The 14,900-nt window shown below is 34.3% G+C and overlaps 1 protein-coding gene across 2 annotated transcripts; it reads right to left on the bottom strand.

The window, feature by feature from the left end:
• Positions 1-212: 212 nt before the first annotated feature.
• On the bottom strand, positions 213-7,082 carry LOC144973350 (uncharacterized). 2 transcript variants are annotated; one of them, XM_078915667.1, is made up of 7 exons: positions 6,958-7,082; positions 6,128-6,233; positions 5,298-5,332; positions 4,619-4,668; positions 2,863-2,935; positions 1,809-2,163; positions 213-1,197 (listed from the first exon to the last, which is right to left on the bottom strand). In XM_078915667.1, exons 2-7 carry the CDS (start codon positions 6,165-6,167, stop codon positions 998-1,000), a joined length of 753 nt encoding a protein of 250 aa, XP_078771793.1. In that variant the 5' UTR covers positions 6,168-6,233; positions 6,958-7,082; the 3' UTR covers positions 213-997. The 2 variants fall into 2 exon arrangements, with proteins under 2 accessions (XP_078771793.1, XP_078771802.1); XM_078915676.1 differs by having other exon boundaries at positions 6,128-6,189.
• Positions 7,083-14,900: the final 7,818 nt, after the last annotated feature.

The raw sequence follows: 14,900 nt of genomic DNA, 5'->3' as shown, positions 1-14,900 counted from the left end.
TTAAACAATTCTACTCTGCTATTGCCCTATTTTGTCTTTGTTAAGAGTCCATTTGACTAGTTTAAATTTGACGTTTTATTCTTTTTTTTTTTTGGGGGGGGGGGAATTCTTTTGCTTTTTTTGTTTGTTTTTGTTTGTTTTGGAGAGTAAATCATATTGCTTTAACGGAGATTCTGATCTGCCGACATATTATTTGAAGAACCTTTTTTCCCTTTGTTTTTAAAAGAATTGCTTGTATTATAGGTGCATTTCTATCGCACAATAGCTTTGATGCAATGGTTATAGTTTTAAAAAATTTAATGCTGCTCTGCAGCTCCGTCATTTCTCTTACTGAGATTTATTACATTGTCATTTCTAGAAAAAAGGGAACTCCAAAAGAAAGAGGAGAAAAGGTCAAATTCAAGTTTTATATTATTTTGAAAACGTCTTGTTGCACTGTAGAGTTTAAAAAATCACACTAAGCATTTATATTCAAATTTCTGTTTTAAAATACTCTTTCTGGAAATCCCACGGTTAATACTACTATAATGTATATAAAAATAATTTAGGTTCGATATAATATGAAGAATCAGGGTTCCAACCTTATCAAAAAAAATTATTCTCGCCTTACATATAATATCGTCATCCTTTAATTATCGGGTATTAAGCAATTAGTTTATTTTCGTTTAGTTTGCATATAACAATGGAAAAAAGGTGAAAATGAGTGGAAGAAAGAGGTATTATGTTATCGAGAAAGAACATATATATTTTTCTCACATACACACACATCTCCACCATTTACTCATTAAAGCAATTTTTGTTTAGGATTTATAATTCAATGAAAAGAAAGTGGCAAAGAGGAAGCAAAAAGTATGTATTAGAATTTGTGAGTGTGTGTGTGTGTGTGTGTGTGTGTGAGAGAGAGAGAGAGAGAGAGAGAGAGAGAGAGAGAGAGATTTACATAAAATCATAAATTAACAAGCCAACATTCGGTTCCAATCACAATTTTCTATCGCCATTACTGACGACAATATCTATTACAAGCAAACAAAGTGTTAAATAAGTTGTTTTGAGCGCCGCTGATCAGGGCACACGAGGAGCAAACACTGATTTGAACACAGCTGTTGAGTGTGTAATCAAATGTGTATTTGTAAACACCACTGAGGAATCCTGGATTAACTTGATTTGCACGGCACTCGGGAGGAACAATTCCACAGCCTGTAAACAAAATAATCACAAGAGAAATTGGAATAATCATAAATTGTGTATATGTGTCTATGAAGAAGAAAAATAAAAAATATATATAATGTGATCTATCGTTTTAAAACGATGTGTCTGATAAACGAAGTCTGATAACTGAACGCAATGGTGGGCTTTAAAGTAACATTGTTGTCATGAACAATAAATTGCGTTGAAAGTATTTTCATTACAACATTATTATAACAATTCGGGTTACCAGACCTGCAAATAAGCATACATTGTTTCAAATCTGTCATTGAATTTTAAGTCTAACTCATAAAACTTGAGCGAGAATAAATGACGGCATTGAGAAGAGTGAATGTTGTTTTTTTAAAGTTCTTTGAACTTCCGAATTCTAATCATGTCGACTAGGCCTTTTTTGTTGTTCTTATTTATTTATCTCTATCAGATCTTAAGTCAGTGTTGCTACGCAAAACGTTTTTTTGTACATCTATTCATGTTGTATGGTTTGGTTTCTTTTTTATTAAAAAAATTTCGGGGGGGGGGGGCTGTCAAATTTGATGAGCATTTCCCAACCTTATGCAATAATCAGATTGCTACAGTTTAGTTCCATTTTAAAGAAATCTTACCAGAGAATCGGACAAAATTATCGCCGTATCCAAGACCTGCTGAGACTCCAACTCCGACTCCTCCCAAATTAGTGGCTCCAGATAGAACGACACCGCTGTTAAAATCACCAGACAGGGATACGGAAGGGTCGCGATAGCTGGCTCCCAATCCCACAGAAGCTTCGACGGGCTCGCTGTAACCGGATCCAACTACTGCAACTGCTGGTCTACCATAATCGGAGTTTATGGGAGATGAAGAAATGAGTGGGTCGTGATAACTGGCTCCGACTGATGCCGTGCCAACGATTGGTGCGGCAACACATTTTCTGACGCCAATGTCTGTAACACACACTGTGCCGATGGGGCATATGGGATACTGTAGACAGAAAAAAATATCGTTTGACAAGTAGAAGGATATCATAGTGATGAAATGTAAAAATATTAAAATAAAAAGCAATGATGTACACACAAATAAGAATAATTAGCAACAAATTAGATGATCACACACACACACACACAAATACAAGACATTAACACACATTGAAATAGAAACGAAGCAAAATAAACAAATTGTTCCTGTGCATTTAGGCAGCGGGATATAACGTACCAACACACAAACATTTGTGTAACCTTGAACGTTTATAGTCTGATTGATCGAATTTAGTGAAATATACTCATAAAAATGGGCGGACTATAAACAATAACAAAGAGCTGAGTGGCGTCAATGTCGTTCCTTCTATACGAAACCAAATTGTAACGTTCTCACCACTCATGCTCCGGGTGTCATTTTATGACATAGTGACATATGACAGTGAAGGTTTTTGAGTGGCATGTCGTATAATGTACATATTGTCATTGATCCTAGACACGAGTCATTTATCTTCCAATGTACACGACACGACAAACACACAAATATAGATTTTGCTGGACTCATAGGTTCATGAAATATATCTAACCGAATGGCCAACATACTATTTAAAACTTGACAAAACGTTGACAATAATCTTAACCAAAATATTTGAATCAAGTTTGAAGAAGTTTTTATTGTAGGGAAAAAAATAGAAAAAAAGCTTACGCATTCGTCCAAAAGATTGTTAGAAACCACTGAGCCAAAAGAGGGGACTTTCCTTCTCGCTTGATTTTCCAATCTGAGCATTAAATGGATAGAAAATGCAGTTATTTTCAAGATCTAAACTTGCTTTTAAGCAAATTTTCATTAAGAGATTAACGTAATAAATTAAGTGTGTTCTCAGATAATTTCTCCAAAGCCCAATTATGTGCCATACAAAGCAAGACGTAAAAATACAAAAGAAAAAAACATTCCAAAAAATCAATATTCTTCGACGAAGTAAACTGATTTTTTGGGATTTTTTTTTTTCTTGTATTTTTCTTTCTTACTTTGTTTGGCAGTTTCATACACACTTTTTCAGTCCCCTGAACTGTATGGCTGCAAAGGACGACTACTAATCAATGGTAAAAACACATTTAACTTTTTATACGGCGCAACATCCACTATATGAATGTGCTCAAAACTATATACAAGTGTCCCAAGCCAGCAGCAACAAAATATCTAGGGCGAGTTAGGACGCATGTTAGTTGCTGTTAAAATTTTGTATCGAGAGTCATTGCTATTCCCATCCAGCCACTCAAGTTGGTGGATGTAAAACTTCGCAAATCAATGCACATAGTGTCGGGAACGCTGACAACAACGCCTGGAGAATGGGGCCCGATAATGGCAGCAATCCAGCCCCCGATGTCTGGAGGGAGAAGATTACAAAGAGCTGGCTTAATAAGATCAAAGAGAGTGGGAATGCGCATAATGGACGGTGCCCCCGTTTCGAGCCGAAAAAAAGTCCCGGCTACCCTTGTACGCAGATTTCCTGACTACGGATAGAGATGCATGTACGAGATGGAAGTCGGTTTGGACGAATTCAATCCCTCGAGGGGATAACGTTATTCGAACCTTCAGCTTACATGTCGCGAGTGTCATACCACCAAACCGACGTGTACTCATTCGTAGTTCTGATAACCTAATGCCTTATGGGCTCATTGTTGTAATGGAAATATAAAATATGACACAAAATATTGTCCATTACAACAATGTTAAACTATGTCCTTAAAGTGGGTTCGGACGTCGCACCAAATCCAAAGTATCACTGGAAATAGAAATCATTTCTCTGAGAGAGACCAGGAGAAGATAAAATGCCTTAAATTCTACGGATTGTATGGTACACAAAATGCCATAGATACACAAATTAAAACAGTTATTTGTAAATACATTATAACAGATTTACCAACCTATCAGATTTTATAACGTGTAATAATTTACGATGTTATGCATTTTGTTTTGTCTTTTGATGGTTTTGTTTTCTTATCTTTTTATTAAGGTATGCGTTTTACTATTTCGAGGAGCGTTAACATTTTAATATTTTAAAATGTCTTATTTATTTTTTAGAAATATCATAATGTAAATGATGATAATGGTACTAAGTGATAAACAAAAACAGCTTCAAAAAAGAACAAAAGACCAAACATGGGCTCAAAACCCTTCTTCAGCCAACAAAAAAAAAAAAAACAACAATAAAGACATAAATACATTACTAAATTCCAGATAGGCGATAGAATAGAGATGACCTATCTGGAATTTAGCAATGTATTTATGTCTTTATTAATTTTGTTGTTGTTGGCTGAAGAAGGGTTTTGAGCCCGAAACGTTTCGTGTTTGGTATTTTGTTCTTTTTTTTTAACCTGTTATATTCATTTTTGTTTATTACTTTTTACAGTCCACAGCTTCCAGCAGCGTAGTATCATATTGGTAGTAAACGACTCACCGTCGAATTCCATTCAATAGAGTATCTGTGTAACTTCCTGATGACACAAGCTGAAAATAAAGGGGGAAAAAAAGAAAACTGCTTTTAAGAAAACTGGAAAGTTCAATGTGTTGATTTAAACATTGAGTTCCGGCTTAAAGCTAAGGTCAAAGAGAACAAAAACCAATGGATTCGGTTGCAAATTAGTTTTAAGAGAATAACACATTTAATTTGTTGACATCATGTTCTAGGCGCTTTACAAATGTTCTCGCTTGGTTGTGGTGCACCGCATAGTTAAGGCATAGGGCGCAACATGCAGCATGTTTGGCGCGAATATGATTTCCGGACAAGAATTGTTACAAGAATAGACACGGTAACCAGCAGCTTTCGACTCCAAAATTCGATAGAATAATCCAATCAATGTCAAAATATAATTATTTAAAAAAAAAAAAGCTTTTTAGAATAGTATAAGACAGCATTTTCTGAAAAGGGAAAACAGTACAAATTAAATGTATAATTTACTATATCATACATTTATCATTTATGTTGAAATTATCAAACTAGATATAGGATATTGTAAATAGAATTGAACAAATAACAGGCTTTAAGTAAAAGACTAAGTGCACATATTCATTTGTTAATAAGCTCAAGTTGAGTATTTAAAAAAAGAAAATAAATTAAGGTATCAAATTATTGTTACCGTTCTTGAATTTCCATCGCAGGCACAGAGAGCAACTGAAACAAAGAAAAATGAGATAGAATCAGAGTGAATCATCTTCCCCAAGGACTTAACTTTACGCTCCGCACAACGGGAGTAGAACCAAAGACCTACAGGTCAGAAGTCGAGTGTCATACCAAAGACCACAAAGCCGTCCTTCATCAATGTAGATGAGATTCAGAAAACAGTGACTGATCCGTTTTTTTCTTGGAACTACATCCCGAACAGGAGATATTCCAGCTATGTAACTCAATATCCATAGTGTGACTAGTGTCAGTATCAGTAGAAGCCTACCATGAGATTCTTGACCGTTCCGGGCAAATTTTGTTTCTCCTTATTGAATCTATTCAAAAGGTTAATAGTTTTATGGCATTCTCGAAGCATTGAAATTGAGTCCAGTATAATAGGCACTTTGTCAAATATCTATGATTCTTTTTTATGTTTACTCAAGTGTTTGAAGTGCTCAACACGAATTAAAATGGTGCCGAACAAAAAGGTTAAGATCAATCCGGGATTTCTGCATAAAGTGACCCTAGCCTTAATTTACTTATTATTTAATCAAATTGTTTCGCGCAGTTACGTTCCAAAATTACTACCAACTGACGTTTACCTATTTGCAGGTCTGATAAACCAAATTATTATGGGCTCATTGTTGTGATGGAAATACTCGCAAACCAACCCAAAATATTGTCCATCACAACAATTTTAAAGCAAGCCCATAATTATAATTGTAATCAGACCTGCATATAAGTTCACTTCGTTATTAACTTTAAAGAAAGAAAATAAATATAGACAGTAAAATATCCTCTTACCCATTGACAACAGAACGATTAACGTAGAGTGGAATTCCATTTTCACAAGTTCTTGTTACTTCCTGTAATATGTAAATATGGAGGAATTTTTTTTGTGATCCGCCGCCTCGATGATATATCATGTTGGGAAGTAAAAAGTAAATGAAGCAAATTAAATCAATTTATGACTGAAAATATAAAACTAGTAATATATGTCTGAAATAGGGATCTCCGTACAGTATCTTACATAGCAAAATTCCAGAAGTTCGTTTGTCTGATAACATCATATTATTAAATACATCAGATGGAAAATACACAACTGCAAGTACGTACGGTGTGAAATAGTTGAGAGCAGGCACTGCTGCAAAATTAAAATCTATAAAGATGTGTAAAAGGTGGTAAAAAAATTTTGATTTTTTTCTAGTACTCTTTTGTCAGTTTAACTTGATTGATGTCATCAATACATTAAAAAAGATATTGATTTTTAAAAAAAAATTATGAATGATATTGTGTCTATCGTAATTTTTAAGTTTAGTTAATGATATTTAACCGAAACTGACCCCTTGAATGGAGATTTTATTTAACAATGGAAACGAGCGCTTCTGAGCAGTATGATAAAATGGTATTAAGCTAAGACATGATCTTCTATGTGTATACACATTGGATGGTATCAAAATAATTTCCTATTTAATTTGGCATTTTTTTCAATGGAGAGAGGAGAAAATTATAAATTGCTCGAATATAAAACTCAGTTCAGCGACACTGAAAAACAAAATGCAGAGGAAAGTCAAAAACAAAGAAAAATATACAGAGCAAGACTGAATAAATAATAAAAAGATAGTTCAACTTACAATTGGATTTCTTGTTGAATATAAATTAGATGGGATCCTTGAAATTGAAACTGCTTCAAATTTCAGCGAAGTCAATATCCTATCTTTACTGGGATTTCAGTCTGAAAGCTCGGAAAACTGGACATGATTTTTATGAGTAAACACGGGCGTTTATATAGAGATGCACAACAAGGAAATCAATCCTCATACATTGTTTAAACCCGTATAATAAGTGACTACCATCACACAAAAATACATAAGGTAACAAGTGATAACTGCCAGGCATTGATGGATGCTTTGGTGACGATAACGCACCTGTTTTGACGTCACAGCGAATAGAGGCGATGATAGTAACAACGACACAGACGGCGACACAATCCGACAAGACTCGTTTTGATATTTCCGTCTTGTCTTCCGTCTCCAAACAATGTAGCGAAGTTTGATGGACATCATATTTACTTTTTTTCATTGACGTCTCACCTTTATGATGAGAACGACCAGCAGTATATTCTGCTTTTCCTTCCTCTTCCCGTCTTTCAAGGTAGCAAATCAAATGCTGCATATTGGTAGGTGATGTGATGTAGATGTGGAGAAACATTCTGATTGGAGGAATAAAACAGGATCCCAAGTGTTGAATAATTACTTTATTACTTTTGTTACTTGTATATTGTATATATAGCACCATGGTTATGCGATTCTGATTTTCCGGGATAATATATATATATATATATATATATATATATATATATATATATATATTTTATATATATAGAATCGTGTTTGATACAAATATGGTACGAAAAGTGCTCGACATGTAGTAATGGAGCGAATTATTATTTAAAATATAGTAATGGAGCGAATTATTATTTAAAAGAAACAACAACAGTCAACAAAACAACTCAGTCCTGAAGATGGCAAATTAAGCTTAATTAACTTCAAACCGGAACCACTTCAAGAAACAACAACAGTCAACAAAACAACTCAGTCCTGAAGATGGCAAATTAAGCCTGAAACATCGATGTAGACTGCCCCAAACATTGTGGTAAATATTTTAAATAATATATATATATATATATATATATATATATATATATATATATATATATATATATATATATATATATATATGACTTGTTAAATCAAAAAAAAATTAAACATATTACAAGTTTATACATATCACTTTTATTGTCATTTCATCTATAATGTACATGCTGAAAATCACAAAATATATAGATTAGATATATATCCACAATCGGTATGTTTGTATATTCATCCTGTGAAGAGAAGGGGGAAAAGGAAAATTGAGAATTATCACTGAAAATGTACCTATTTCTCTTGAGATATATACCTTTAATATCCGGTACATAACCGTTGAGCCTAACAACATCAATTCATGTTAAAAGCTGCCATGTTTTAAATAATAATTTTTTATCTGTGTTAATTCAAGAAGATACTACAAATATACCAACTTTCAATGTTACAAATCAATTAAACGTTCCCGATTTTTATATTACACAAGAAGACATACTTGCCAAATTGTTGAATTTAGACGTGACTAAAAGCATGGGACCCGATTCCCTTCATCCGCATTTACTGAGGGAAGTGACCTTTGAAATATCACCGCCGCTATCAACAATATAATATAATAAGTCTCTAGAATCTGGTACCTTACCCATTGAATGGAAACAAGCCAATGTTACTGCCATTCATAAAAAGGGCAGCAAATTGGATGCTGCCAGATATAGACCAATCAGCTTAACATGCATACTCTGTAAGGTTATGGACCGAATAATGGACTTTCTTGAAAGTCATACGATGCCAAACGATAACCAGCATGGTTCTTAGATCAAAGAGATTATGCATTACTCAACTTTTACAGGTGATGGAGGATTTTACCAAGTTAATTGGTCGTAATCAATGCATTGGTGTTGTTTATCTTGATTTCCAGAAGGCTTTTGATTCTGTTCCACATGAGAGATTATTCATTAAACTAAAAGCATATGGATTTAAAGGGAATATCTTTAACTGGATTAAAGACTTTCTTAATAATCGAATACAAAGATTCATTGTCAATTGGGTGGGGTCGGATTTTAAGAATGTAATTAGCGTTGTACTCCAATGAAGCGTATTGGGACCACTTTTATTTCTTTTATATATAAATGATTTACCATGTGACATAAATTCAGCCTGCAAACTGTTTGCAGACGATACGAAGATCTACAGTACAACTGAACACCATAACATTCTACAAAATGATACATTTTCACTTTTCAAATGGTCTACAACATGGCATTTGGATTTTAATGTTTCGAAATGTAAAGTATTACATACAGGAAAAAAAAATCCATGTCATAATTATCTTACCGATACTTCTATGTCAAATCTACTTTACGTTGTGCCTTATAAAAAGGACGTGGGAGTTACTTTTGATTCATTTTTGAATTTTGATGTACATATTGATAGTTGTGTAAGCCGTGAAAACAGAATGATGGGAATAATATATAGAACCTTTATAAGTCTTGATAAAACCATATTTTTGTATTTGTATAAATCGCTCGTTCGACCAATTCCAGAATACGGAAATTCCATCTGGAGCCCATTATATAAAAGACAATCTATTTGTATTGAAAGTGTACAGAGGAGAACTACCAAAAAGATTTATGCCATACAGTATTTATCTTATAAGGAAAGGTCAGATTTTCGTCACTTACAAAGTTTGAAATATAGAAAAATTCGTGGGGATTTAATTCAGGTTTATAGATTGGTACATGGTCTAAATAGGATACACTTTTCTGATTTTTTTTTCATATTCTAATGTTACTTTTACTAGAGGGGACACGTTTAAGATTTTTGTCTCTAGATGCAAAACAAACATAAGACAAAACTGGTTCGGTATTTGTATTGTCCAGAAATGGAACAATTTGAAATTGGAAACAAAGAATGCACAATCTATGGATTATTTCAAGGTGTTTGTAGACAGGGATATGATGAAAGATTTATATATGACGAATATTACTTGTTTGCACTGCTGTTGACATAGCTTTCAAGCTTGTCTGTAAATAGTATGTATTGTTACCTTATCATGGTAATCTTCTATATGTATGGATGTACGTGTGTGTGTATGTGTGTGTGTGTGTGTGTGTGTGTGGGTGTGTGCTTTTGTGTGTGTGTGTGTGTGTGTGTGTGCTTTGCATGTCACGGCTAAATATATATGTTTGTCCATCTCACATACATGCGTACATTTAAGTTGTTATACTATCTTTACCTCGTGTATCATTATTGTGATCTTTCAATCAATAGATTTCTAGCATTACAATTAATATTAAGGGCATTCAATATGCCTTACGTTATGTTAAATTCGTAATGAGCTGCAGTATCAGGCCCCTATTTATCATTACCCCCAAAAATTGATTGAACTAATAGGGCTGTATATAAAACTTTAACAAAATCCCACGACCCCCCCCCCCCCCCCCAACAAACATTCACACATTTTTGTTATTTTCATTTACCGAACGACCCCCCCCCCCCCGCCGCCCCCCCCCCCCCACACACACACACGCTTAGTCTTAATCTTTCTTTAAAACCACTCATTAAATTTACACACTATTTAAAAATAAACATTTAATAGCACAGTGAGGACGCCAGGATAAGAAAATTAAATAGATTATTAGGTAGGACGAAAACATTTGACCATACTTCCTGGGCTTTACAATTAAAAGCCCTTTATCTTTCTCACAGTTTCCGAATAAGACGAAACAGCTTAGAAGATGCTAAGTGTCATAGTTTGAAACCTGTCACATATCAAAGATGCGACAAGCGGTCGAGTCGGAAAAGTTGGTTGGTGATTCCTCTCTCTCTCTCTCTCTCTCTCTCTCTCTCTCTCTCTCTCTCTCTCTCTCTCTCTCTCTCTCTCTCTCTCCTTCCACCTGCCCCTCCCATTCTTTCATCTTTCACCCCACTCTGTCATCCCTTCCCCCTCTCTCTTAGTAAAAAAGAAAATGAAAAAAAATCAACAAAAAGTCTTGTGTGTCAAATGCGGCTACCATCTTAACTCCTGCAAATAACACAAGATATTGAAGGTCTGTAGCAGGGATCCCGTGTTTTGTTACTTTTCCAGTAATGAGCAGTAGTGCGGGGCGGTCCTTGGCAAGCTTAAGGACCACGGTCCTACGGTCCTTGGGAAATGAAGACCGCAAGGACCGGTCTCTAGACCGGTCCGTTCATTCTTGAACCGTTAAAGACCGCTACACGATGAAAACCGTGGCCTACAGGAGTAAAACACACGGAGTAGTCACACTCATTTCAAATTGTAACCTAATTAGAGAAGAGGGGTGATGCCTTCTTTATTTGCTCACCGTACTTCATTGTTACTTCGATAATTTAATAAAATTTGAAATTTATCCCCATTAACGGAGATAATGGCATCGCCCAAGGCGTTGATCGAGTTGTTCGTGGCGTTGATACACACACGCAACTCCTACCCCCCCCCTCCCCCCCCCCCCCCACACACACACACATTAGAGGGCAGCGAGCATTGAAGAGTAAGAGAGAGAAGTGAAGTTATAATAAGAGGGGGTGGATGAGGTGATAAGAGGGGTCGATGGTGACTTTTCGCCAGATCTAACAAACTCAGCTACCCATTCATTGCTGAGTAGACAGGGATTCAGAAAAAAATCGACTGCACCCGGGATCGATCTCTGGCCCTTTGCGTATAAAGAGAGTGCTCTATCAACTGAGCTATCGGGTCCCCAAATATTCTATTGGACCTTTTAAAAATACAGACGTTATAACTGGTTTTTTTGGACGGAAGAAACTAATGAAACTCATATTACTTGATTAGTTAAAACACCAAACGAAATTTTAATATTATTGTATTATTTTAAATGACAACAATGCGATAGAAAGGAGTGGCGACAAGAGATGGACAAAAGAAAACAAAAAATCAGACTTGCAACTTGCTAGGTTCGACACACACACACACACACACACACACACACACACATCTTTAGTAGTCACATACATTTCAAACAATAACCCATTAGAGAAGAGGGGTCATGCCTTCATCATAGATCATTGTCATTGCGATCATTATGGTGTAGTAAATTTTGAAATTTACCCCGTATAATGGAATCGTCCAAGGCGTGCGCCTCCTGTTCCCCCCATCTCACACACGAAAGGGCGGTTTGCGGAGTGGAGGGAGGTGGTCGTCTGCCTCTATGGTCGTCTGTGTCGTTTAGTGTATGGCAAAGGTGGGTGGGTGCGATTAATTAAGTGGGATGGGTGGTGATTGGTGGAAGATAGGCAAAGGACCGAGGCAACGAATCGCTGGGGAAGTAGTATGGCGCGAGACCGTTGAAAGGTGATAAGAAGTGAGGACCGCCGGCGGTCTTCCTCTTTGGGACTGGACCACGGTTCACAGCTAAAAGACCGTGGGACCGGTCCTCGGTCCGGTCCTCAGCGCGGCACTAATGAGCAGGTATCGACGTGTACATATATGCAGTTGTGACATACGAATGTCATTATGGGCCTAGTTTAATATTGTTGTAATGGGTAATATTTTGTGTCATTAAAAGAAAAATCCATTACAACAGTGAGCCAATAGTGAATTGGATTATCAAACCTGCAAATAAGTGTACATCGGCAGGTATCTAGAGACAGAAAGTTGTTCCGAACTCGGAACATATTGCAAGGAAAGGGCGAGAGTCAATAATATGACTAGGCTAGACTTTTACCAGTTGAAAGCGGTGAAAGCCGCGCACTACGACATATGGGATTTATTAAATTAAATGAAATAATTAATTTATTTATTTATTGCTTCAGTTGGCATTCCAACCCACTACTGTGGGGCTCCGCTAAATGGTAGTCTAAATGGTTACCGTCTGCTTTCTCTTTTTAGATGTTTTGCACACGTCACATGGTGTTTTCCATTGTTAATAAATAGGAAAGCGTTCACGTGATAGATAGGTCTTAAGTCTTGATTTTTAAGTATGGATTTGCTGAACCTGTCTATCTCTCTCTATGACGAATTTTGATTCGCAATGCCGAATTTGAAGAGCAATAAAGCACATTTGCTCTGTGAACACTATAATAATAATAATAATAATAATAATAATAATAATAATAATAATAATAATAATAATAATAATAATAATAATAATAATAATAATAATAAAATAATATAATAATAATAATAATATAATAATAATAATAATAATAATAATAATAATAATAATAATGTAAAAGTAATAATAATAATAATAATATATAATAATAATAATAATAATAATAATAATAATAATAATAATAATAATAATAATAATATAATAATAAAATAATAATAAATAATAATAAATAATAATAATAATAATAATAATAATAATAATAATAATAATAATAATAATTAATAATAATAATAATAATAATAATAATAATATATAATATAATAATAAAAATAGTAATAATAAATAATAATAATAATAATAAATAATAATAATTTAATAATAATAACAATAATAATAATAATAATAATAATGATAATAATGATAATAATAATAATAATAATAATAATAATAATTAATAATAATAATAATAATAATAATAATAATAATAATAGTATATAATAATAATAATAATAATAATAATAATAATAATAATAATAATAATAATAATAATATAATGATAAATAACAGAAATAATAATAATAATAATAATAATAATAATAATAATAATAATAATAATAATAATAATAATAATAATAATAATAATAATAATAATAATATGATAATCATAATGATGATGATGATAATGCTAATAATATAGTATATCTCAGAAGGTAATTATGTCACTACACTCCAAAGACGAGCCAAAGGCAATTATGTCAATATATCGCATCACTTGACAACAAAATGCATTATTTTTCAAACGCTTTATTAAAATTGGAAGCAGATGTCTTGATGTCACACCTTCCTCTCTTTCAGTTATATCTCATTGGAAATGTGTAACCAGTCTTCTCTTCCAGTTATAACTCATTGGAAGTGTGTAACCAGTCCTGTCTTCCAGTCATAACTCATTTTAAGTGTCTAACCAGTCCTCTCTTCCAGTTATAATTCATTGAAAGTGTGTAACCAGTCCTCTCTTCTAGTTATAACTCATTGGAAGTGTGTATCCAGTCCCCTCTTCCAGTTATATCTCATTGGAAGTGTGTAACCAGTCCTCTCTTCCAGTTATAACTCATTGGAAGTGTGTAACCAGTCCTCTCTTCCAGTCATAACTCATTGGAAGTGTGTAACCAGTCCTCTCTTCCAGTTATAATTCATTGAAAGTGTGTAACCAGTCCTCTCTTCCAGTTATAACTCATTGGAAGTGTGTATCCAGTCCCCTCTTCCAGTTATATCTCATTGGAAGTGTGTAACCAGTCCTCTCTTCCAGTTATAACTCATTGGAAGTGTGTAACCAGTCCTCTCTTCCAGTTATATCTCATTGGAAGTGTGTAACCAGTCCTCTCTTCCAGTTATAACTCATTGGAAGTGTGTATCCAGTCCTCTCTTCCAGTTATAACTCATTGGAAGTGTGTATCCAGTCCTCTCTTCCAGTTATAACTCATTGGAAGTGTGTAACCAGTCCTCTCTTCCAGTTATATCTCATTGAAAGTGTGTAACCAGTCCTCTCTTCCAGTTATAACTCATTGGAAGTGTGTAACCAGTCCTCCAGATGACAAACAATGAACAGATTGAATCATAAGGTGCATGACTATTTTAGTAGCAGGATGTATATGCAGATTCTTATAATTGCATGGCGTAAAAGAGCGAGGATGGATGATCTTCCAAACTATCAGTTGCACAAGACATGTATCCAGCCATCCGGAGGACTGGTTTCACACTTCAAGGGAGATTGGAACCAATATTTTGAAATCACATTATTGTTGCTTATTGTGAGTGATGCTCAGGATCTGTGGACTGTGTGCT

Source organism: Berghia stephanieae, chromosome 1 (genome assembly GCF_034508935.2).
Source record: "Berghia stephanieae isolate SIO BIC M18660-M18661 chromosome 1, UCSD_Bste_1.3, whole genome shotgun sequence".
In the NCBI taxonomy this organism is placed as follows: domain Eukaryota; kingdom Metazoa; phylum Mollusca; class Gastropoda; order Nudibranchia; family Aeolidiidae; genus Berghia; species Berghia stephanieae.
Note: the sequence above shows the minus strand (reverse complement) of the source record. Positions and strands in the feature narration are given on the sequence as shown.